At 43.7% G+C, this 25340-nt stretch overlaps 1 protein-coding gene across 1 annotated transcript in view; it reads right to left on the bottom strand.

Moving 5' to 3' along the window:
• Positions 1 to 1241: 1241 nt before the first annotated feature.
• Positions 1242 to 25340, bottom strand: part of LOC126141632 (cytochrome P450 6a2-like) — a 104884-nt gene continuing 80785 nt past the window's right edge. The window contains exons 5-6 of the mRNA XM_049915270.1: positions 8384 to 8632; positions 1242 to 1679 (exon numbers count right to left, since the gene is read on the bottom strand). Coding sequence (XP_049771227.1) covers positions 1495 to 1679; positions 8384 to 8632 — 434 coding nt within the window. The 3' untranslated portion in view covers positions 1242 to 1494. The remainder of the gene's footprint in view (positions 1680 to 8383; positions 8633 to 25340) is intronic.

Genomic DNA, 25340 nt, shown 5'->3' with positions numbered 1-25340 from the left:
AACAACTTTCTGGCCCAGATGTAGTGTCATTCACTAATAGCGCAGAACGTGTGATCATATAAAGCTGATCTGATATGCTCTTTATGGTGACCCTTACGTAACAGCGAAAATGATTGTATTGCTCCAACGTTTCTAAAGGTGATCGAACATCCGAGGAAGCTTTGTAGACACAGCCGTCAAAGAAATCATTGCAGAGTCTCGCTGACCATTCAGTGAGAGAGAGTGTACGAGGTAGCAGAGACCATAAGTTTGTCCACGGTACCTGTGGTTAATGTTATACACGACTTGGTGAAAATGAACTCACTTGACTGGCTTACGTACGGCGCGATTAGCAGTAGTGGACGACAATCGACAGCTTTCCACTTCGAAGCTACGTTTGGAAACGTTGAAGTGAGACCAGAGGGACATTTTGCGTCGAGCTGTCACCGGTGACGATACCTGAAGTCATGATTTTACCCCGCGAACCAAAGAGCAGTCGAAGCAAACAACTTCCGATGAGTCAGCCTAAATGAAAATATAGTCAGACTCGTCGGTTGGATAAGTTTTGGGGACGATTGCTTGCGTTGCGGAGGGTGGGGGAGGGGGCATTCAAAGAAGAAAGTACTTTTCGCACAAAGACCAAGCGCCAGCTTCATCTTCCGAAGTGGTCACCGAAAGCCCGCCCAATTGGTTTTGAATTGTTGACAGTCACCTTGCCATCCTCCTATCCTCCATCCACATAGTCACCCAACGGAGAACTTCTTCTTGCTATGGAATGAATTTCGTGTAGGTAATAAATTCAGTTCAAAGTCTACAGCATCATCAAGACACAGACGCTTGTGTTTTAGATAACTTAATTCTATTTTACTAGAATTCTGAGAACGGCACAGGAGTTGGGAAACGTGTACATTCGTCCATGGAAGATACTGAAAGGAGTAAATGCTTTGTTACAACCGCGCGTTCATTCCCAAGACGAGTATTTATTGAACCGCCCTCGTTACCTTCGGATTCCCCAAAGCTGTTTTGAGCCCCTACTGTGATAAGATCCAGCCGTGGCTTGAGGATTACACGGTCACATAGGTCAACAGCAGCTGGAAGTCCATCGGCCTCGCACATTACTCAGGCACACCTCGAGATCCAAATGTCCAGGTAGAGCCGCCTGATGCGGTATGAAGTGTGACCCATTTTCGGTTGAGAAGCAGCCGTCGTCTGCGGATGACACGGGCCCAAAAGCTCATCTGTAGGGGGAGTGGAATGGGGGGAGCATGGAGTACTGGCGGCCTCTAATTCCATTGGCCTTCCAGAAAATCTCGTGCACCACCGGAACTCTAAGTATGCCGACATTGATATGGAGTGTGGCCTGTCTTTACTGGAGAAACACCAACGAAATGGACATGGGACTGATCCACAGACCACCTTGAGAGTCTCGAAGTGTTCCGTGCTCCAATGGATTCACGGGCACGACCACGAGCTGGCCGGGAGCGCCGCCCGCAGGGTGCGGAGCGCAGGCCGGCCTCAGTGCATTGGCAGCCACGGCCTGGGGATGATGCGGACCCACAGCCCCCCCGCCGGGGAGCCCAGAATCCTGTGCGGCTCGTACTCTGCCGGCCTGCCGGAGGAACGCGGGCACGGCCGGAACTCGAAGCGCGAGAGCAGCGCCGCGAGGCCCGCCTTCACCACCACCTGTGCGTATTTCTGTCCTGCAAACAGACGGAGCGAGCACACGGAAGTGAAATGAAATCTGAAAATTATTGCAGTAACTAAAAGAGAGGAACACAGGTAAAGTAAAACCCAAATATCAATGCTGAAAATCTGTGAACAGAAAGACTATGAATAAAAACTGACGGAAGTCAAATAGAAAGAGTGAACAGGATTGTTGTACCTTACACACACTGTGGAAAGAATAAATAGACCTAAGGAGAAATCAGGAAACATAGATAAGGTTCAGAGAGAAGAAATAAAATCTTTGTAGTTTGAGAATAGCGACTTCGTCAGGTTCATCTGAATGGAACCGAAAGTGTCTTCGTAACTGGTTATACACTGAAGACCCAAATAATCTGGTAAATCTGTCAAATATCGTGTACGGCCCCCATGACCACGCACAAGTGCTGTAACACGACGTGGTACGGACTCGACTAATGCCTGATGTAGTGCTGGAGAGGATTGACACGAATAATCCTGCAGGGCTGTCCATATATCCGTAAGAGCTCGAGGGGGTGGAGATCTCTTCTGAACAGCACAAGGCATCCCAGATATGCTCAATAATGTTCATGTCTGGCGAATTTGGTCGCCAGCGGAAGTGTTTAAACTCAGAAGAGTATTCCTGGAGCCACCCTGTAGCAAGTCTGGACGTGTGGGGTGTGTCGCATTGTCCTGCTGCAATTGCCCAAGTCCGTCGGAATGCACGCTCAGACATAATTCTTACGTACCTGTCACCTATTAGAGTCGTATCTAGACGCATCGTGGGTCACACATCACTCCAACTGCACATGCCCCACACCATTAGAGAGCCATCAACATCTGAATAGTCCCTGACTTGCAGGGTACATGGATTAATGAGGTTCTCTTCATACACGTACACCTCCATCTGTTCGATACAATTTGAAACGAGACTCGTCTGACCAACATGAAGAGTCTAATGTAGGTGTTGAACAGCCCAGGCGAGCCGTAAAGATTCGTGCCGTGCTGTCATCAAGTCCACAAGAGTACGAGGGGGTGGAGATTTTTTCTGAACAGCACGTTTCAAGTGCAGATCTCTTCTGAACAGCACGTTTCAAGGCCTCCAAGTATGCTCAATAATGCTCATGTCTGTGGAGTTTAGTGGCCAGCCGATGCTTTTGAACTTAGAAGAGTGTTCCTAAAGCCACTCTGTGAGAACCCTAGAAGCGTGTCGTGTCAAATTGTCCTGCTGGAATTGCTGAAGTCCGTCTGAACGCACAAAGGACATGAATGGATGAAGGTGATCACACAGGATGCTTACGTATGTGTCACATGTCAGAGTTGTGTCTAGATTTATCAGCGGTTCCATATCACTCCAACTGCGTACGCCTCCTCTCCATTTGAGAGCCTCCATCAGACTGACAGGCATTCGTGAGGTTGTCTCCATACACGTACACGTCCATCCGCTCGATATAATTTGTAACGAGACTCGTCCGACCAGGCAACATGTTTCTAGTCATCAATAGTCCAAAGTCGGTGTTCACGTGCCCAGGCGCGACGTAAAGCTTTGTGTCGTTTAGTCACCAAGGGTACACGAGTGGGCCTTCGGCTCCAAAAGTCCATATTGATAATGTTTCGTTGAATGGTTCCCACAATGACACTTGTTGATGGCCCAGAACTGAAATCTGCAGCAATTTGCATAAGGATTGCACTTCTGTCACGTTGAACGATTCTCTTCAGTCGTCGTTGGTCCCGTTCGTGTAGGATCTTTTTCTAGCCACAGCCATATCGATGATTTGATGTTTCACCGGACTCCTAATATTCATTGCACACTCGTGAAATGATCGTACGGGAAAATCCTCACTTAATCGCTGCCCCTGAAATGCTGTGTCCTATCGCTAATGCGCAGACTATAGTACCACGTTCAAAGTCACTTAAATTTTGACCATTACAGCAGCACTAACCGATCTAACAACTGCTCCAGACACTTGTTGTCTTATACGGTATATGCGTTATCCATCCCAGCGCTGTATTCTGCCAGTTCACCTATTTCTGTGTGTGAATACGGATGCCTATCCCCGTTTATTTAGCGCTTAAGTGTAGTATTATGGAAGACTGACAGTAGTGAAGCGCGGATAATGGAGTGTATTCGACTTCACTGTGGTGATGCTGATGAACTGATACGCTGAATATGGTGCTCGAACCTGACTACTTGGGCTGCAAAACGACTAATGATGGTACAAATAAAGGCCGGCAGTAGCATGAAACCTTTCTTGAAGAAGATAATTGAGGTGACATCGATAGTAAAATTAAGCTGTACTGATACTGTTTTGATACATTTTGTGTGTTGTTCTACATGGAAGTTATTTGCTATCGACAAACAGTGCATGTAAGAAGAGCTAAACGTCCAAGAATATTTCAAGAGTCACGAGTAAATTGAGTAACAAATAAAGAGGTGCTGGGTCGAAAAAAGGAATAAATACATTGTCCAATCACATGTATGTGACCACCTATCAAAAGCCTGAATTACCAACTTCTGCAGCGAGAGACGTACAGGAAGACAGTCAGTGTGGTTCTCGAGGGTGCATAGAGAATCCACGGCGTGAACAGCCCTGTGGATGTGAGCCAACAGATTCTCGATTAGCTTCAAATCCGGTGAGTTTAGTGGCCAGGGCAGTACAGTAAACATATTACAGTGCTCTCCGAACCACGCACGTACACTGCAAGCTGTGTGACTTGTTGCATTGGGCAGTCAGTAGATGCCATCGTGCCAAGGAACAAAAAAATTGCGTGCCGCGGTGAGCGTGGTATCTATGGATAGAAACATGCTTGTGTTAATACATTGACCTTTCCGAATGGCTAGTTCACCCAGGGAAGGCTACGATAACATTCCTCAGACGATAACTCTCCTCCTGTGATAACGTAGATTTTCCCGGCGTATCAAAATGGTTGAAATGGCTCTGAGCACTATGGGACTTAACAGCTAAGGTCATCAGTCCCCTAGAACTTAGAACTACTTAAACCTAACTAACCTAAGGACATCACACACATCTATGCCCGAGGCAGGATTCGAACCTGCGACAGTAGCGGTCGCTCGGTTCCAGACTGAAGCACCTAGAACTCCTCGGCCACTCCGGCCAGCCGGCGTATCAAATACTGATGATTTTCACGGGTTTGCAGCCAGGTTCCATCGTCCTGATGACAACACGATATTCCGGCGGACCATCTGGCCGCCATCTTCAGGTGAGATTGAGTGCACAATCACGCCGGAACTGTCTGATGATATTATTAACAGAGATAAAGGTTTCCTTTAAGTAAGTCGTGGAATCCTATTTTATCACAGATAATACAACAACGGTCTGGTTTCCGACCAGCTGAATTTTAATTTTGCGATTCCTCGCTTTTGACAATTTTCACCACTGGTGCCGCTGCAATTCTTCACCTCACAGAGGGCAGCTCTTCCATTGCTCACGCACGCGCAACGGCCAGTACCCGTGGTATAAAGGAGCCGCCAAATCTGAGGTCTCTTTCCTTATGTATGTATCATTTTATTCTTGTTTTAGTTGTAGTGTCACTCGGCTGAAGAGCGGCGGATTGTGCCACTGACAGTCCTCTCCTGCCCATATAGGGCAGGGGAATGAAATCACAATAAAGAAAAAAAAAACAGTCTCTTCAGTCCCTCCTGCCGTGTCTTCCCTCTTTATCTCCCACCCCACGTGTCTCCTGCCTCTTCGTGTACCCACAGATGACCCTCCTTTCTTCATGTGCGGCTTCCCCTGCTGCCCCTTGCTCTCCCCTCCTTTTCCATCCTCCCTGCCCTTTCCCTCAGCAGGTCCAGCCTGGCAGTTTTTTTCTTCATCGTGTGTGCTCTGAGTGGGTTTTAAGTGTGTTGTTCCAGGGTGTTTTTACTACTATGGCCGACTTTTAGTGTGTGCATGTCCATTCAGTGTCTTCTCTGAGTTTTGAATAATCGCCAACTGTGTTTTTAACTTTCTGGTGACCTTTTTTAACTGTCCTCCATGTACGTCTCCATGTTAGTCTATACTTTTTACCTCCATTTTCTCCCATTATTCTGTTTTAAGTTTTCCTTTATCGCCTTATGTATGAAACTTTTTATTATTATTTTAAGTCCATGTCACTCGGCTGAAGAGCGGCGGATTGTGCCGCTGACAGCCCTTCCCTGCCTCTATGGAGCAGGGGAATGAAATCACAATAAAGAAAAAAATGAGGTCTCTTCAGTTCGGGCGTGATTGTGCACTCAATCTCGCCTGAAGATGGCGGCCAGATGGTCCACCGAAATATCGTGTTGTCGTCAGGACGATGGAACCCGGCTGCAAACCCGTGAAAATCAACGCTCCTCCTGGTTGCAGGGGTTTGTTTCCAGACCTTTCGTGATGTACTCGTTAACAGTCAACAGTCTGATGGAGCATGAACGTGATTCATCTGAAAAGGCAAGCTGCTGCCAGTCAGTGGAAGTCCAGCTGTGGTATAGTTGTACAAATTCCAGCCTTCGTCACCGGATGCTTGAACCAGGATGACGCCCATACGCAGCAATGTTCGCTGAACGGCCATTAGGGAGAGACTTTTGGTAGCCCCTAGGTTCACCCGTGCCGTCAGATGCTCAACTGTTGAACGTCTATTAACCCGTAACATCCCTGCAGCCGTCGTTCACCGCTATCATCTGTGACCTGCGGTGTATCACAGTTGCCTAGGCGCTAGTTTTGGATAGCGCCATTTTGCCACACATGGTATACTTTAACAACTTTGGCGCATGAACAATTTACAAATTTAGCCATTTCAGAAATGCTTCTATCCTTGGCCCAATAGCCAATGATGATGCCCTTTTGGACGTCAGACAAATTGCTCCATTACCGCATTACGACAACAACTGGTCGGCCGCGGTGGCCGAGCGGTTCTAGGCGCTTCAGTCCGAAACCGCGCGACTCCTATGGTAGCAGGTTCGAATCCTGCCTCGGGCATGGATGTGTGCGTTGTTCTTAGATTAGTTAGGTTTAAGTAGTTCTAAGTTCTAGGGAACTGATGCCCTCACATGTTAGGTCCCATAGTGCTCAGAGCCATATCTACTATTTGATAACAACTGCACTGTTCCTGCGTCTCCCCGACAATTTAATAGCTGCCACTGCTGATCCTGCCACCAGACGTGTGTGAGTCGTAATTGCAAGTTGGGGTCAAACATAGGCGATGGTCACATTAATGTGACTGGGCAGTGGATCCACGACAAGGTCATTAGAGAGGTACTTGCGCGAATCATGGAGGAAGGGGCTATATGGTCTAGCTGTGTAAAACAGGATATAGCATGATATGACACATCCTGCGGTATCATTTAATTTAATAATGAAGGGAAATGTAAGGGGAGACAGGAAGAATTTTAGAGATACTAGTTGTACTAGGTAAAGTGTCAGGAAGAGTTTATGAAACAGGACCTAGGACTGCCAACGGTAACAAGAAATTAGTTCCATTGGTGTGAAGCGAAGGTTGACCTTAATGCAAGTAATTGTTGCTCACGTTTTGTGCCATGCCGGAGATATCAGCGAGACTGCAGCATAAACACCGCCTTAACTCCAATGTGTCAGTTCCCACACTGAACAGCAGACACAGTTTGCGGTTGCAATGGCTCCACGCACAATTTCAAACAAAGAACTGGCTGTAATGCCCTTAACGTATGGGCTTGGTAATACACAGAAAGAAGGATCCTTTATTGTATGATTATATGATAGCGGAACAAACACTGGTAGCAGTTACTTCTGTAAAATATCTGGGAATATGCGTATGGAACGATTTGAAGTGGAATGATCATACAAAATTAATTGTTGGTAAGGCGGGTACCTGGTTGAGATTCATTGCGAGAGTCCTTAGAAAATGTAGCCCATCACCAAAATGAGGTGGCTTACAAAACATTCGTTCGACCTATACTTGAGTATTGTTCATAAGTGAGGGATCCGTACCAGGTCGACAGAGGAGATAGAGAAGATCCAAAGAAGAGCGTCGCGTTACGCTACACGTTTATTTGGTAAACGTGATAGCGTTACGGAGATGTTTAGCAAACTCAACCGGCAGACTCTGCAAGAGGCGCTCTGCATTGCGGTGTAGCTCGCTGTCCAGGTTTCCAGAGGGTGTGTTTCTGGATGAGGTATAGAATATATTGCTTCCCCCTACTTATACTTCCCGAAGAGATCACGAATGTAAAATTAGAGAGATTAGAGCGCGCACAGAGTCTTTCCGGCAGTCGTTCTTCCCGCGAACCATACGCGACTGGAACAGGAAAGGGGGGTAATGACAGTGGTACGTCAAGTGCCCTCCGCCACACACCGTTCGGTGGCTTGCGGAGTAAAAATGTAGATGAAATGTAGATGAACAGTGCACTGGAAGCAGGATGACTGAACAGCGAAGCATATCTTCAGAGAAGTCAGCATTCACCATGCCCCATCTGCGGATGCACGAGACCTATCCAAGTAAACACATCGTACTGTATGGAGGTGACAGAGAACTGTGTTGACACCACGAACGGGGTAAAGTGGCAGTGGCAGGAAATGACGAATATAGTGGCACAACTGAGACAACACTCCAAAGACCCACGATATGAATGGAAGCTGCTTGAGAGGAAGGGTGTTTGAAGGCTTCTGGAAATTTAGAAAAGTTCTTCCTGAGAGTAACGAGATATCCTACATGCTGTATCAGCTCAGAAGCTCAGACTATGTCGTTAACTCCGTTCGTGTGTACATACCCAGACAGGCCCTGGGACCATCGCCAAACGGCCAGTAAGGGGCGCCTGTGGCACTGCCTTGGTTGTCGGCGAAGCGCTGCGGGTCGAAGCGCAGTGGGTCCGGGTAGTGGTGGGGGTCGCGGTGCAGCGACAGCACCGGCACATACACCATGGTGCCCGGCTGCACCACCAGCTCGCTGTCCGGTACCCGGTACGTCTGGGTGCACTGCCGCATCAGGTATGACTGCAGCGGGTACAGCCGCAGCGTCTCTGCACAAGGGTACAGTACATCTTCAGTCAAAAAAGACTCTTTCTGTAGATACATACGTTCTTACAACACACCCTCATCGAACATGTTTCACTACATGTGTCCCATTATTTTGATTTCTTAGCAATTTAGCACAGCTTGACTAGAAGACAGGACCGGTTGGTAGGACATGTTCTGAGGCTTCAAGGGATCACCAATTTAGTATTGGAGGGCAGCGTGGAGGGTGAAGATCTTAGAGGGAGACCAAGGGATGAGTACACTGAACAGTTCCAGAAGAATGTAGGTTGCAGTAGGTAGTGGGAGATGAAGAAGCTTACACAGGATGGAGTAGCATGGGGAGCAGCATCAAACCAGTCTCAGGACTGAAGATCACAGCAACAACAGCAATTGTCTGCCTTCCGCTGTCCATGAATTATCTATCCAGCACCAAACAGGTGCGAGGGACTTTGCTCACTTTTAAAACTCACAGCGTAACTTAATTATAGAAATGGATTAAATACATCATGTTTGCAAGAATACACATGACAAAAATACCTCTCAATAGCCACAAACTGAAACACTGCAAAACAGACACACAGCCACCAAATAATAATTGCTATCGAAACTATATTTAAATCAACCAACAATGTAGCAATATACACATTAATCAAAATAAAAAAAACGACAGCCAGAACATGGATAAATAAAAATTACCAAAGAGGCGGAGATTGGAGAATAGCTTCAAATAAAACAGTTTATGAAGAAGTAGACCCAGTGAGTTTGGAGGATAGCTGGAGATTGGAGAATAGCTTCAAATAAAACAGTTTATGAAGAAGTAGACCCAATGAGTTTGGAGAATAGCTTCAAAGGAAACAATTTATAAAGAAATAGAACCAGTAACAAGTGCAATGAAAAAGAAACGGATATCTTTCCTAGGACGTCTGATGAGGACAATGGATAATGGAATGGAATAGTAAGAACGGCATTAGACGGATCGCAGAGCTCAGATACTTCAGGCAAAACATATCACACCACCACAAAAAAATTTAACAACAGAGAATGGGGATGGTGATTTCGGATGAGGAGAGAACTGCACGATCTTTGAAAAAGTATTGGGCTAATAAGAAGCCGGTCACTGACTGTAGTGGTCTAATATTGGCCATTATAATATATATATGAAGGGCTTATTTCAATAGTGGTACAAGTCCATTTTTGTCTATTCTGAGATACAGAGTCCTAAAGTTAAATGAGCGCCGAAAAATCTGCAGTTGAGATACCACAAATATTCAAGTACATATACCTAAATGTCAAACAATTAGGAGTAGCTCATGCCTGGATGAAAAAAAAAATTAATCAGCTATGTAAACAGAGTAATTGTAAATCGCTAGAACGGAAGTTCAGCTCACTGTACTGACCCACTTGCAGTTTCACCCCGTTTATTTAACTCGACTGTTACGTTACAAATATATGCAGGAAAGCTGCTTTGGAAATCTTGTTGAGATCAAATGAGCGCCAATTGTGACCGTTAGGTACAGAGATACATGTTTGAAGATAGGTTAACAAAACGTAAACCTGTGCTTATACCATTTGCAGCGTTAGGTGTATCCCCTTTGAAATTCTGAAGACAGCAGGGGTAAAATAGAGGGAGTGAAAGGCTATTTACAACTTGTACAGGAACCAGACAGCAGTTGTATGAGTCGAAGGGCACGAAAGGGAAACAGTGTTTGAGAAGGGAGAGTGAGACTGGATTATAGCCTTTCTCCATCGTTAATCAATCTCTACATTGAACAAGGGTTAAACAAAACCAAAGGAAACTTCTGGGTAGCAATTAAAGATCTAAGAAAAGAAATAAAAACTTCCAGGTTTGATGATGACATTGTAATTCTGTCAGAGACAACAAAGGACTTGAAAGGGCAGTTAAACGGGGTGGACAGTGTCTTGAAAGAAGGATATAAGACGAACATCAACAAAAGCAAAACAAGGATAACGGAATATAGTCGAATTAAATCAGATGATGCAAGGTGAATTACATTAGCAAAAGCGACACCGCGAAAAGTAGTAGATGCGTTTTGTTATTTGGGCAGAAAAGGAACTGAAGGTGGCCGAAGTACAGAGACTATAAAATGTAGTCTGACAGTGGCAAGAGAACCATTTCTGAAGATGGAAAGTTTGTTAACATTGATTTCAATGTTAAGAAATCTTTTCTGAAAATGTTTGTCTGGTGCGTAGCCATATATGTAAGTGAAACATGGACCATGAACAGTTTAACCAAAATCGGAACAGAAGCTTTCGAAATGTGGTGCAACAGAAGAATGTTGAAGATTAGATGGGCACATCATGTAACTAATGTGGGGGGTACTCAATAGAACTGGGTAATTCAGAAATTTGAGGCACAGATTGATCATACGGAAGGATCGGTTGATAGGACACACTGTGAGACGTCAAGGGATCACCAGTTTAGTACTGGAAAGGAAGTGTGGGTGATAAAAATGGTAGAGGGAGAACAAGCAATGAACAAATGATAATTAATTGAAACCTTCAGCTGCCGACAGGTATTGTTGATATACCTCGATGGGGACAGCTGAAAAGCTGTGCCCCGACTGGTACTCGAACCTGGGATCTCCTGATTACATGGAAGATACTCTATGAATCTGAGCCACCGAGGACACAGATGAATAGCGCGACTGCAGGGACTTATCTCTTGCACGTTTCCCGTGAGACCCTCGTTCCCAACTCTCCACAATCTACACACGTATATACCTAATAGATATTTGCCCATCCACTCGTTACTCGCGCCAACTAAGGTGACGAATCCCGTAAGAGTTCGGGCAACCTGTGCGTATTCGCACAGACGAAGGCCAATGGAAAGACGTGTGCTATGCAATATGTACAAGAAAGAAGACGGAACAATAAAACTTGAAGATTAAGGACAAAGTGCTTGGATAAAAAGGTTGTAAGGCAGAGATGCGGTCTTCCATCCCCACTCTTCCATCTATACATCGAAGAAGCAATAACGGAAATTAAAGAAAGTTTCAAGGGTGGATTGAAATTTACGTTTAAAGGATATTTATATAAGGATTCGCTGATGTTAGTGCTATCCTCAGTGAAATGGAAGAATCTGTTGGATGGAATGTACAATATAATGACTACAGAATATGGAATGAGAGTAAACCGAAAAATGCCAAAGGTAATGACTTGTAGCAGAGACGAGAATGGTGAAAAAGTCAACATCAGCAATCGGGACCATGCAATAGATGAAGTTACGGAATTCTGCTACCCAGGAATCAGAATTAACCATGACGGACGAAGGAAGGAGGACATATCAAGGAGAAAAGAAGAGGTGAGGTTGACATTCCCGGCCAAGAGAACTCTGGCCTTAATTTGAAGAAGAAATTTCTGATAAAATACGTTTGGAGCACAGCATTGTTTGGTAGCGAATCATGAACAGTTGGCAAACCGAAACAGAAGAGAATCGAAGGGTTTGAGATGCGGTGGTGCAGAATAATTTTGAAAATTAGGAGAACTGGTATTCAATGAGGAGGTCCTCCGCAAAAAGAAAGTGACAAAAAGAAGGGACAGGACTATAGTACATATGTCAAGGCATCAAGGAATAACATCCACAGTACTAGAGGGAATTGCAGAGAGAAAAATCTGTAAGGAAGACAAAGGTTTTAGTACATCCAGAAAATAACTCAGGATGTAAAGTACAAGTGCTACTTTGAGATGGAGAAACAGACCAGGAGAAGAATTTGTGGTGGGCCGCATGACACCTATCAGTTGACTAACAAAAATAAAAATAAAGCATGTAATCCATGATTTTCTCCTTTGTCTCCTAATAAAATATTCTACCATGAATATTCTTGAAACCACTTTATCCTGTTTTATTCTCATCAGATGGTCCGGTCACTGAAGTCATCTGGAATTTATTATTCTTACTGTTTTTGCTTGTAGTGATAGCATGTGAACCATTATGTTGTTCTTTTCATATAACTTCATGATTTATTATCACAGTATGGATTAAAGATGCTCCTATGGATATTCAAAGATTTGTAACTGGTGTTCTTTCATTTTAGTTAAACACTACATTTCCATTCGTTAGGTCAGGACTGGTCAGATGATCGTGTTTGTGGCTTCACTAGCTGTTACCACGCGTGCTTGCACATCAGTAACTTTGCCATGTTGAGGGATGGAGAGTGACTAAGCTGTTGTATGTGCCGTGACGTCAGCTGCTCACATGTTTCTACGCGTCTGCCTGTTTGGGTAAGCATCGCTCGTGTTGTGCCCCCAGCCCCCTCACCGCGCCCTCCCCAAGAGCTACAACGCCTGACAAGGTGGCAGCAGGCGCAACGTTCCCGCTGAGCAGCTTAACGGTGCGGGCATATGGGCGTGGGTACGAACACGCACGTACGCATTGTGCTATTGAAGTATCTATTCATTGTAAAAGGTGAAATTCATGCAATAAACTTAATAATTTTTGAACATGCTTCTGTTCACTGATTTAAAAAAAAAAAAAACCGGCCGCGGTGGTCGTGTGGTTCTAGGCGCTCCAGTCCGGAGCCGCGCTGCTGCTACGGTCGCAGGTTCGAATCCTGCCTCGGGCATGGATGTGTGTGATGTCCTTAGGTTAGTTAGGTTTAAGTAGTTCTAAGTTCTAGGGGACTGATGACCACAGCAGTTGAGTCCCATAGTGCTCAGAGCCATTTGAACCATTTGAATTAAAAAAAAAAAGATGTTCCACTCCCTACTTCACCCTCTTAGGCATCGATTTCTTTTTTAATTTTTAAAGTAGCCTTCTTTCCTCAGCGTTTGGGCTAGCTCCAAACCAGATTTTATGGAAATTGGCTCGGCACTTATTCGTGAAAAGAAAACCAATAATTACACCATCGCATTTACAGGGTGTTTCAAAAATGACCGGTATATTTGAAACGGCAATAAAAACTAAACGAGCAGCGATAGAAATACACCGTTTGTTGCAATATGCTTGGGACAACAGTACATTTTCAGGCAGACAAACTTTCGAAATTACAGTAGTTACAATTTTCAACAACAGATGGCGCTGCGGTCTGGGAAACTCTATAGTACGATATTTTCCACATATCCACCATGCGTAGCAATAATATGGCGTAGTCTCTGAATGAAATTACCCGAAACCTTTGACAACGTGTCTGGCGGAATGGCTTCACATGCAGATGAGATGTACTGCTTCAGCTGTTCAATTGTTTCTGGATTCTGGCGGTACACCTGGTCTTTCAAGTGTCCCCAAAGAAAGACGTCACAGGGGTTCATGTCTGGCGGCCGGCCGCGGTGGTCTAGCGGTTCTGGCGCTGCAGTCCGGAGCCGCGGGACTGCTACGGTCGCAGGTTCGAAACTTGCCTCGGGTATGGGTGTGTGTGATGTCCTTAGGTTAGTTAGGTTTAAGTAGTTCTAAGTTCTAGGGGACTTATGACCTAAGATGTTGAGTCCCATAGTGCTCAGGGCCATTTGAACCATTTGAACCATGTCTGGCGAATAGGGAGGCCAATCCACGCCGCCTCTTGTATGTTTCGGATAGCCCAAAGCAATCACACGATCATCGAAATATTCATTCAGGAAATTAAAGACGTCGGCCGTGCGATGTGGCCGGGCACCATCTTGCATAAACCACGAGGTGTTCGCAGTGTCGTCTAAGGCAGTTTGTACCGCCACAAATACACGAAGAATGTCCAGATAGCGTGATGCAGTAATCGTTTCGGATCTGAAAAATGGGCCAATGATTCCTGTGGAAGAAATGGCGGCCCAGACCAGTACTTTTTAAGGATGCAGGGATGATGGGACTGCAACATGGGGCTTTTCGGTTCCCCACATGCGCCAGTTCTGTTTATTGACGAAGCCGTCCAGGTAAAAATAAGCTTCGTCAGTAAACCAAATGCTGCCCACATGCATATCGCCGTCATCAATCCTGTGCACTATATCGTTAGCGAATGTCTCTCGTGCAGCAATGGTAGTGGCGCTGAGGGGTTGCCACGTTTGAATTTTGTATGGATAGAGGTGTAAACTCTGGCGCATGAGACGATACGTGGACGTTGGCGTCATTTGGACCGCAGCTGCAACACGGCGAACGGAAACCCGAGGCCGCTGTCGGATCACCTGCTGCACTAGCTGCGCGTTGCCCTCTGTGGTTGCCGTATGCGGTCGCCCTACCTTTCCAGCACGTTCATCCGTCACGTTCCCAGTCCATTGAAATTTTTCAAACAGATCCTTTATTGTATCGCTTTTCGGTCCTTTGGTTATATTAAACCTCCGTTGAAAACTTCGTCTTGTTGCAACAACACTGTGTTCTAGGCGGTGGAATTCCAACACCAGAAAAATCCTCTGTTCTAAGAAATAAACCATGTTGTCTACAGCACACTTTCACGTTGTGAACAGCACACGCTTACAGCAGAAAGACGACATACAGAATGGCGCACCCACAGACTGCGTTGTCTTCTATATCTTTCACATCACTTGCAGCGCCATCTGTTGTTGAAAATTGTAACTACTGTAATTTCGAAAGTTTGTTCGCCTGAAAATGTACTGTTGTCCCAAGCATATTGCAACAAACGGTGTATTTCTATCGCTGCTCGTTTAGTTTTTATTGCCGTTTCAAATATACCGGTCATTTTTGAAACACCCTGTACATAACACACGCCAAAAAAAGTTTTGCATCACCTCAGAACCGAGAGTTCCGGAACCTGTACAGAAAATTGGAATATAGATCAACATAAACATCATTTTCGCCATTTTCATTGCTAATGAAAACCACACCTTGCCTGTTGTACCACCATACAGCGAGACCATCAGAGGTGCAGTCCAGACTGCTGTACACGCCGGTACCTCTAATACCCAGTAGCACGTCCTCTTGCATTGATGCATGCCTGTTTTCGTCGTGGCGTACAATCCACAACGTACTATCCACAAGTTCATCAAGGCGCTGTTGGTCCAGATTGTCCCACTCCTCAACGGCGATTCAGCGAAAATCCCTCAGAGTGGTAGATGGGCCACGTCGTCCATAAACAGCCCTTCTGAATCTATCCCAGACATGTTCAATACGGTTCATGTCTGGAGGACACACTGGCCACTCTAGTCAAGCGATGTCGTTATCCTGAAGGAAGTCATTCACAAGATGTGCATGATGGGGGTGCAAATCGTCGTCCATGAAGACGAATGGGTCGCAGTATGCTGCCGATATAGTTGCGCTGTCGGCCGGAGGATGGCATTCACCCATCGTAGAGACGTTACGGCGCCTTCCATGACGACCAGCGGCTTACGTCGGGCACACATAATGCCACCCCAAAACAGCAGGGTTCAAATGGTTCAAATGGCTCTGAGTACTACGGGACTTAAGATCTCAGGTCATCTGTCCCCTAGAACTACTTAAACCTAACTAACCTAAGGAAATCACCCACATCCATGCCCGAGGCAGGATTCGAACCTGCGACCGTAGCGGTCGCGCTGTTCGAGACTGAAGCACCTAGAACCGCTCGGCCACATCGGCCGGCAAAACAGCAGGGAACCTCCAACTAGCTGCACTCACCGGACAGTGTTTCTAAGGCTTTCAGAGCCTGACCGGGTTGCCTCCAAACACGTCTGTAACGATTCTCTGGTTGAAGGCATATGCGACACTCATCGGTGAAAAGAACGTGATGATAAACCTGAGCGTTCATTTGGCATGTTCTTGGGCTCATCTGTACGGCGCTGCGTGGTGTCGTGGTTGCAATGATTATCATGGAGGTCGGGAGTGAAGTTGCGCATCATGCAGCCTATTGGCCGGCCGGGGTGGCCGAGCGGTTCTAGGCGCTAGAGTCTGGAACCAAAAATGGTTCAAATGGCTCTGAGCACTATGGGACTTAACATCTGTGGTCATCAGTCCCCTAGAACTTTGAACTACTTATACCTAACTAACCTAAGGACATCACACACATCCATGCCCGAGGCAGGATTCGAACCTGCGACCGTAGCGCTCACGCGGTTCCAGACTGAAGCGCCTTTAACCTCACGGCCACACCGGCCGGCAGTCTGGAACCGCGCGACCGCTACGGTCGCAGGTTCGAATCCTGCCTCGGGCATGGATGTGTGTGATGTCCTTAGGTTAGTTAGGTTTAAGTAGTCCTAAGTTCTCGGGGACTGATGACCTCAGATGTTGTCCCATGGAGCTCAGAGCCATTTGAGTCAAGCAGCCTATTGAGCACCGTTGTAACACGACGTCCTGTGGCTGCACGAAAAGTATTGTTCAACATGGTGGCATTGCTGTCAGGGTTCCTCCGAGCCATAGTCCGTAGTTATCGGTCATTCACTGCAGTAGTTGCCCTTGAGCAGCCTGAGCGAGGCATGTCATCGACAGTTCCCGTCTCTCTGTATTTCGTCCATGTCTGAACAACTTCGCGTTGGTTCACTCCGAGACGACTGGACACTTCCCTTGTCGAGAGCCCTTACTGGCACAAAGTAACAATGTGGACGCGATCGAACCGCGGTACTGACCGTCTAGGCATGACGAGCAGTGTACCTCCTTCCCGGTGGAATGACTGGAACTGATCAGCTGCCGGCCTCCCTCAGTTTAATAGGCGCTGCTCATGCATGGTTGTTTACATCTTTGGGCGGATCTAGCGACGTCTCTGAACAGTGAAAGGGACGTGTCTGTGATACAATATCCACAGTCAACACCTATTTTCAGGAGGTCTGGGAACCGGGCTGATGTAAAACTTTTCTGATGCGTGAATTAGCTGGGATTTTAGTTTTCTATGTCAGTAGTTCATGCACTAGAGGTTTTTGTGTGTAATGTGTGTAATGTTAGTATTCTGGATGCCTCTTGTTTTGTTTGCCTGTCACTGCGCATAGAAAATTGAATTTTTAAAGCAGTCTAAATTACGTTCCCGGTTACAGGTATCAGTATACTCCTTTCATTTGTTATCCTCTTACGAATATGACTATTGTGTAGAATAGCAATGAGAGGAAGGAGAAAACCTATTTTTTGCAAGCTATGCGGAACTGTAAATCCACTATCATCTCTCAGGAAGGAGAAAATCTATATTTTGCAAGCTATGGTAAACTCTAAATCCATTATCATCCAAAGTACAAAATACATCTTTCAGGAGATGAAAGTAGTTAAGTCCGAAGTCCTTATGAACGCAACTTGTAAGACTCGTTTCGTTTTTAATAACTTCAGAACACAGGAAAACCGCCCAGGAGGGAGACTGATTCTTTCCCCAGATTCCACCTCCTCACCACTCCTTATAACCCCATTGTTACCGCAGTGTGTGCACAAGTATCTAGAAGAATTCTTTATACCATTAAACAGAGACGTTCAATTTGCCTATAGGACTTTTTTCTTCGGACACACATAAAATTCACCAAATAACAGAGGAACATAGCCGAGAAAGTATGATAACAGGCTTGGAGATGATTACCAGTAAGCACAAAATAATGTACGTTGATTATGTCGATAGGAATATATGTTGCTTAAAACAATTAAAGGCTCACGTTTTCGAAACCCCGTAACTGTCTCCCATTGCGAAACATAAGTTTGAAATCTGGCTCAAAGGTCCCGAAAGGCTTCCTCTGAAATGGGGCTAAAGCGACGTCATCCTTAGACTCGCTGACGCTACAAATAGCATGGTGTAAGCACATGCTAAACAAATTCCAAAGGTCAGAAATTCATGTGAGGATGAAGGTGGGTTAGTGATGTCATATTGGCACCAAATTTCATTATAATTCCGCCGAATCCCGTCCTGGACGTGTCCCATGATGGGACGGTTGGAAGATCGTCATACTCCTTCTCACTCACATTTTATCCCTTCTCTTGACGTCTCTGTGATGAAGATCCGATCCGCGTTGCCCTGCTTGGAAATAACGCGGTATTCTTTCGAATGGTCGAGAAAAAATTTCACACGACCATGTAGAACCGATACGAAGAGGTATCACGGCCTGGCATAAAGGACACAAATGAAATCAACCAAGTTGGGCTCTGACTGCCATACCTTTCGCCGTCGAAACCACAGTACGCAGTACAATGAGAAGCAGAACGACCCGCATAAAAATACTCTCCGGACGATTCAAACCTTCTCCAAGGATACCTTGGGCCAGAAACTTCCTTGTGCGTGACCGCAGACCTCTGCTTTGCTGTGCGACAGCAATTTCTATCCTAGAGTACAGGACAGAACCTCTTGGGATCGTTCAAAACCATTCGATGAAATCTGAATGTGTTCCAAAGGGGCAAAGAATGCTTTTGCTGTTCTCTTGTTTCGCGTCCTCATGTGACCTTATCACTGGGGGCGGGAGAGGGGGCTGGAGATGCGGCAATAAAACGGCAAAGATTCCCTCTAATGAAGACCACCCAGTTCGGAAACTCTCTCGTTGTTACCCACCCACATTTGTTGATCGCTTTAATAATGTGCCTGTACATTTTTTTTTTTTTTTTTACTTTCACGTGTCGACAGCTTGTCGTTTGAAGCGCCGCGAAGCCCGAGGGTTACAGCACAGCATGTCACGCTTTTGAACCATTACAGAACAAAGCTGTAGGCAAAACGGATACCATCTTCATATATATTGTTGTGGACGTCAGTCCAGAGACTTGTTTGATGCAGCTCTCCATGCTACTCTATTCTGTGAATGTTCTTCATCTCCCTGTACCTACTGTAACCTACATCCTTCTGAAACTGTTTAGTGTATTCATCTCTTGGTCTCCCTCTACGATTTTCACCCTCCACGCTGCCCTCCAATACTAAATTGGTGATCCCTTGACGCCTCAGAATATGCCCTACCAACCGATCCCTTCTTCTAGTCAAGTTGTGCCACAAACTTCTCTTCTCCCCAATTCTTTTCAATACCTCCTCATAAGTTATGTGATCTACCAATGTAATTTTACCATTGGTGTCGTCCAATGAAAGTACTGATAGCGTCATGCAGCTGTTGTTGTTGTTGTGGTCTTCAGTCCTGAGACTGCAGCTCTCTATGTTACTCTATCCTGTGCAAGCTTCTTCATCTCCCAGTACCTACTGCAACCTACATCCTTCTGAATCTGCTTAGTGTATTCATCTCTTGGTCTCCCTCTACGATTTTTACCCTCCACACTGCCCTCCAATACTAAATTGGTGATCCCTTGATGCCTCAACACATGTCCTACCAGCCGATGGCTTGGTCTAGTCAAGTTGTGCCACAAACTTCTCTTCTCCCCAATCCTAGATAATACTTCCACATTAGTTATGTGATCTACCCATCTAATCTTCAGCATTCTTCTGTAGCACCACATTTTGAAAGCTTCTATTTTTTTCTCGTCCAAACTATTTATCGTCCATGTTTCACTTCCATACATGGCTACACTCCATACAAATACTTTCCGAAACGACTTCATGACACTTAAATATATAGTCGATGTTAACAAATTTCTCTTCTTCTGAAACGCTTTCCTTGCCATTGCCAGTTTACATTTTATACTCTGTCTACTTCGACCATCATTTTACTCCCCAAATAGCAAAACTCATTTACTACATTAAGCATCTCAATTCCTAATGTAATTCCCTCAGCATCATCCGATTTAATTCGACTACATTCTATTATACTCTTTTTGCTTTTGTTGATGTTCATCTTACATCCTCCTTTCAAGACACAAGAATCAGCTTAGTGACCCCCAAAACTGTCGAACTATCAGATATACATGCAAAGCACCTGGTGATTTATTAGGTTCACATTTAACTAACACTCACTCACACCTTATTTATTTATTTATTTATGCATTTATTTTACATGGCAAGATTAGGGCCTTCAGGCCCTCTCTTACACCTAACCAGGCATACTCAGATTCAACGAATTTCAGTTTCTACAGAACATTAAGGACATATAACATGTTATACAGTATTAATGTTAAAGAAAAAAATAGAGATTATAAAAGTAGTACAATGATAATTATAACAATCAAAAAATAATTATAACAATCAAGAATAATAATAATAATAATAATAATAAACCCCGTGGAGGCCCGGGAAAAGAATAGGCCTCCGGTATGTTCTGCCAGTCGTAAAAGGCGACGAAAAGAACAAACCACTAATAGGGCTAACCCCCCTTTTAGTGTGATTACTTGGTTCAGGACAGAACTAAAGAAGCCTCGGACAAGTGCCGTCATGGTCGGGGACGACGCTTGAACCCTATGCCCGCCCACAATGGTAACGACACTGCTAGCCAACTGGAAAAGGATTTAAATCCGAATAGAGGTGTTTTGCAAGATATGCTTCCTGCAACCACCCTAGAAGGAAAATAAAGACAGAGGATGAGATGGTCAGATGAAGTTAATCGACACCTCATGTTCTGTTATTACGAAGCAACAAACCTAGGAACCAACACAACTGGATACAGATCACAAGTATACACAACATTTATTACCAGATACCCGGAATTAAAATTTTTAACAGAACAACGACTAGCTGATCAGATCCGTGTAATAATCAAAAATAACAGGATACCCCAGTCAGAATTAGAAAACATCAAACAACAAGTACAACAAATACTGGAACAAAATAATGTGCAATCAGAAGAGGAAGAAAACACAGTAATGGACTCAAACATCCCAGAGCAAACAAACAAAGACCAACACACATCAATTAAACAATCAGAGGAAAACGAAATCTTAAGACAGCCACCAGAACAAGCACAAATAGAACACAAAGAGAGACACGTGTCAGATATAGAAGAGAAATTTCAGCTGACATATACAGAACACAAAGACACAAATACAGACATTAGACCATTCTTGCATAGACCGCCAAATAACCCACAGGTCGAAACAACAATAAAAACTATCAACACAATCATGTACAACAAAATAAATGAAAACACAACTATGGAAGAGTTACAACTACTGGTTTATATAGGAGCACTCACTACACTAAATATACACACTAGGCAGAGATCAGAACAAACCAACACACAGAAGAAACGCACAAAACCAGCATGGCAACACAGGTTACAGATCAGAATAGATAAACTGAGAAAAGACATCGGACAGCTAACACAATTTATAAGAAATGAAATATCAGACAAAAAACGAAAAAGGTTAGGTAAAATCTCACAACAAGAAGCAATAGAGCAATTAGACGAAAAAAAGCAGAAATTGCAAGCATTGGCCAAACGACTTAGAAGATACAAAAAAAGTGAAAATAGAAGGAAACAAAACCAAACATTCATCACAAACCAAAAGAGATTTTACCAAACAATGGATAACACACATTAAAATAGACAATCCACCAAACATAACAGACATGGAACACTTCTGGAGCAGCATGTGGTCAAACCCAGTACAACATAACAGGCATGCACGGTGGATACAAGCAGAAACAGACACATACAAGATGATACCACAAATGCCTGAAGTGAAAATTTTGCAACATGAAGTCACCCGAGCAATTAATTCTACACACAATTGGAAAGCCCCTGGAAATAATAAAATAGCAAATTACTGGCTAAAGAAGTTCACCTCAACACATTCACATCTAACTAAATTATTTAACAGTTACATTGCAGACCCATACACATTCCCTGATACACTTGCACATGGAATAACCTATCTGAAACCTAAAGATCAAGCAGACACAGCAAACCCAGCTAAATATCGCCCCATAACATGCCTACCAACAATATACAAAATATTAACTTCAGTCATCACACAGAAATTAATGGCACATACAACACAGAACAAAATTATAAATGAAGAACAAAAAGGCTGCTGCAAAGGAGCATGAGGATGTAAAGAGCAACTGATAATACAGTAGATACAGAGGTGACATATCAAGCTAAAACTAAACAAAGGTCCCTACACTACACATACATTGATTACCAAAAAGCCTTTGATAGTGTACCCCACTCATGGTTACTACAGATTTTGGAAATATACAAAGTAGATCCTAAATTGATACAGTTTCTAAACACAGTAATGAAAAACTGGAAAACCACACTTAATATCCAAACAAATTCAGATAACATCACATCACAGCCAATACAGATTAAGCGTGGAATATACCAAGGAGACTCATTAAGTCCTTTCTGGTTCTGTCTTGCTCTGAACCCACTATCCAACATGCTAAATAATACAAATTATGGATACAATATTACTGGAACATACCCACACAAAATCACACATTTGCTATACATGGATGATCTAAAACTACTGGCAGCAACAAATCAACAACTCAACCAATTACTAAAGATAACAGAAGTATTCAGCAATGATATAAATATGGCTTTTGGAACAGACAAATGTAAGAAAAATAGCATAGTCAAGGGCAAACACACTAAACAAGAAGATTACATATTGGATAACCACAGCGACTGCATAGAAGCGATGGAAAAAACAGATGCCTATAAATACCTAGGATACAGACAAAAAATAGGAATAGATAATAGAAATATTAAAGAAGAACTAAAAGAAAAATATAGACAAAGACTAACAAAAATACTAAAAACAGAATTGACAGCAAGAAACAAGACAAAAGCTATAAATACTTATGCTATACCAGTATTGACCTACTCGTTTGGAGTAGTGAAATGGAGTGACACAGACCTAGAAGCACTCAATACACTTACACGATCGCAATGCCACAAATATAGAATACATCACATACATTCAGCAACAGAAAGATTCACATTAAGCAGAAAGGAAGGTGGAAGGGGATTTATAGATATAAAAAACCTACATAATGGACAGGTAGACAATTTAAGAAAATTCTTTCTAGAACGAGCAGGAACTAGCAAAATACACAAAGCAATCACTCATATAAATACATCAGCTACACCATTGCAATTTCATAACCACTTCTACAACCCTTTAGATCACATAACATCAACAGATACAAAGAAAGAAACTTGGAAAAAGAAAACACTACACGGCAAGCACCCGTATCATTTAACACAGCCACACATAGATCAAGACGCATCCAACACATGGCTAAGAAACGGCAATATATACAGTGAGACGGAAGGATTCATGATCGCAATACAGGATCAAACAATAAACACCAGATATTACAGCAAGCATATTATTAAAGATCCCAATACCACAACAGATAAATGCAGACTTTGCAAACAACAAATAGAAACAGTAGATCACATCACAAGCGGATGTACAATACTAGCAAATACAGAATACCCCAGAAGACATGACAATGTAGCAAAAATAATACATCAACAACTTGCCATAAAACATAAACTAATAAAACAACACGTTCCCACATACAAGGACACACAACAAAATGTACTGGAAAATGATGAATACAAATTATACTGGAACAGAACGATTATAACAGATAAAACAACACCACATAACAAACCTGACATCATACTCACCAATAAAAAGAAATTAACACAACTAATTGAAATATCCGTACCCAACACAACAAATATACAGAAGAAAACAGGAGAAAAAATTGAAAAATACATCCAACTGGCTGAGGAAGTCAAGGACATGTGGCATCAGGATAAAGTAGACATTATCCCAATTATACTATCAACTACAGGAGTCATACCTCACAATATTCACCAGTACATCAATGCAATACAGCTACATCCAAACATATATATACAACTACAAAAATCTGTAATTATTGATACATGTTCAATTACCCGAAAGTTCCTAAATGCAATATAACCTATACCATACAGTTACAAGGAAGTCACGCTTGACCGAGGTCCGCGTCACGTTCCATTTTTAACCAGACTTAAGTCTGAGAAAAAAAAGTCAATAATAATAATAATAATGACTATGTATATGAAAGTAAAGCCTTATCCTTAAGGCAGTCAGAATTTTCGACCCTAATAGTACGAGACAGTAAATCATATACTTCCCAATTTTGGTTGCAAATGGTCCACACATTCTACAGTTAGTTACTTCCTAAGGATGCAAGTGTGTAGACCCTTGCAGCATTTTACTATGACATACTGATACAGTTTGAGAGGATAGTGAGTTTAGTAAAATAGATGAGAATTAATATGTATTGATTAAATCCAAAATGTCCTTTCATATCCAAATCAGTATAGGGTATCTATTGAACTGGCTTTGACCATAAACAACCACTGACTTGTCACTAACAGTTCCATGTATGCCACCTGCCAGACCAGGCCAGCTTTGACAGAAAACAGCCACTGAGCTGGACCAGCTGCGTAACTGAAGAGCAACATGATATTCCAGTACCATGTCCGTGTAGATTATCACTTTGGCCGGCTTTGACAGAGAAAGGTGGCTGACCTTCCATCAGAATGTCCATGTAGGTCAACTCCCAGACCAGCTTTGATAGAGAACAGCCTGAACAAAACGTTGCTATTCTTCTGGACGATCTTTGGCAGATGTTATGTGCCTGCTTATGCCCAAACTGTGAAGCAACCTATTTTATATTATAATAAGCCTGTCACAATAGTCAGTATACTCGATCTGTTACTGCTTCATGGTAACTGCAAACAACATTCACTACTACCATTAAATATGCACCTAATTACTTCTTTTCCTTTCGTATTACTACAATGAGGGGACCTATTATTTTCTGCAGCCTTGGGAGTCATCTTAGCAGGCTCACGACTTACAAGGACTGGTGGGTCATAAATACGTTCGGTACTGAAAGCAGACCCAGAGACTGTGTATGACAGGGAATTCACAGTGTGTTGTCTTCCCACAGCGAGCGGACTGGCCGCAGCCTGCATTCTGTGATAACTTTACTACTGGCCATTAAAATTGCTACA

The sequence above is a fragment of the Schistocerca cancellata genome, unplaced genomic scaffold, assembly GCF_023864275.1.
Source record: "Schistocerca cancellata isolate TAMUIC-IGC-003103 unplaced genomic scaffold, iqSchCanc2.1 HiC_scaffold_732, whole genome shotgun sequence".
NCBI lineage: Eukaryota > Metazoa > Arthropoda > Insecta > Orthoptera > Acrididae > Schistocerca > Schistocerca cancellata.
Note: the sequence above shows the minus strand (reverse complement) of the source record. Positions and strands in the feature narration are given on the sequence as shown.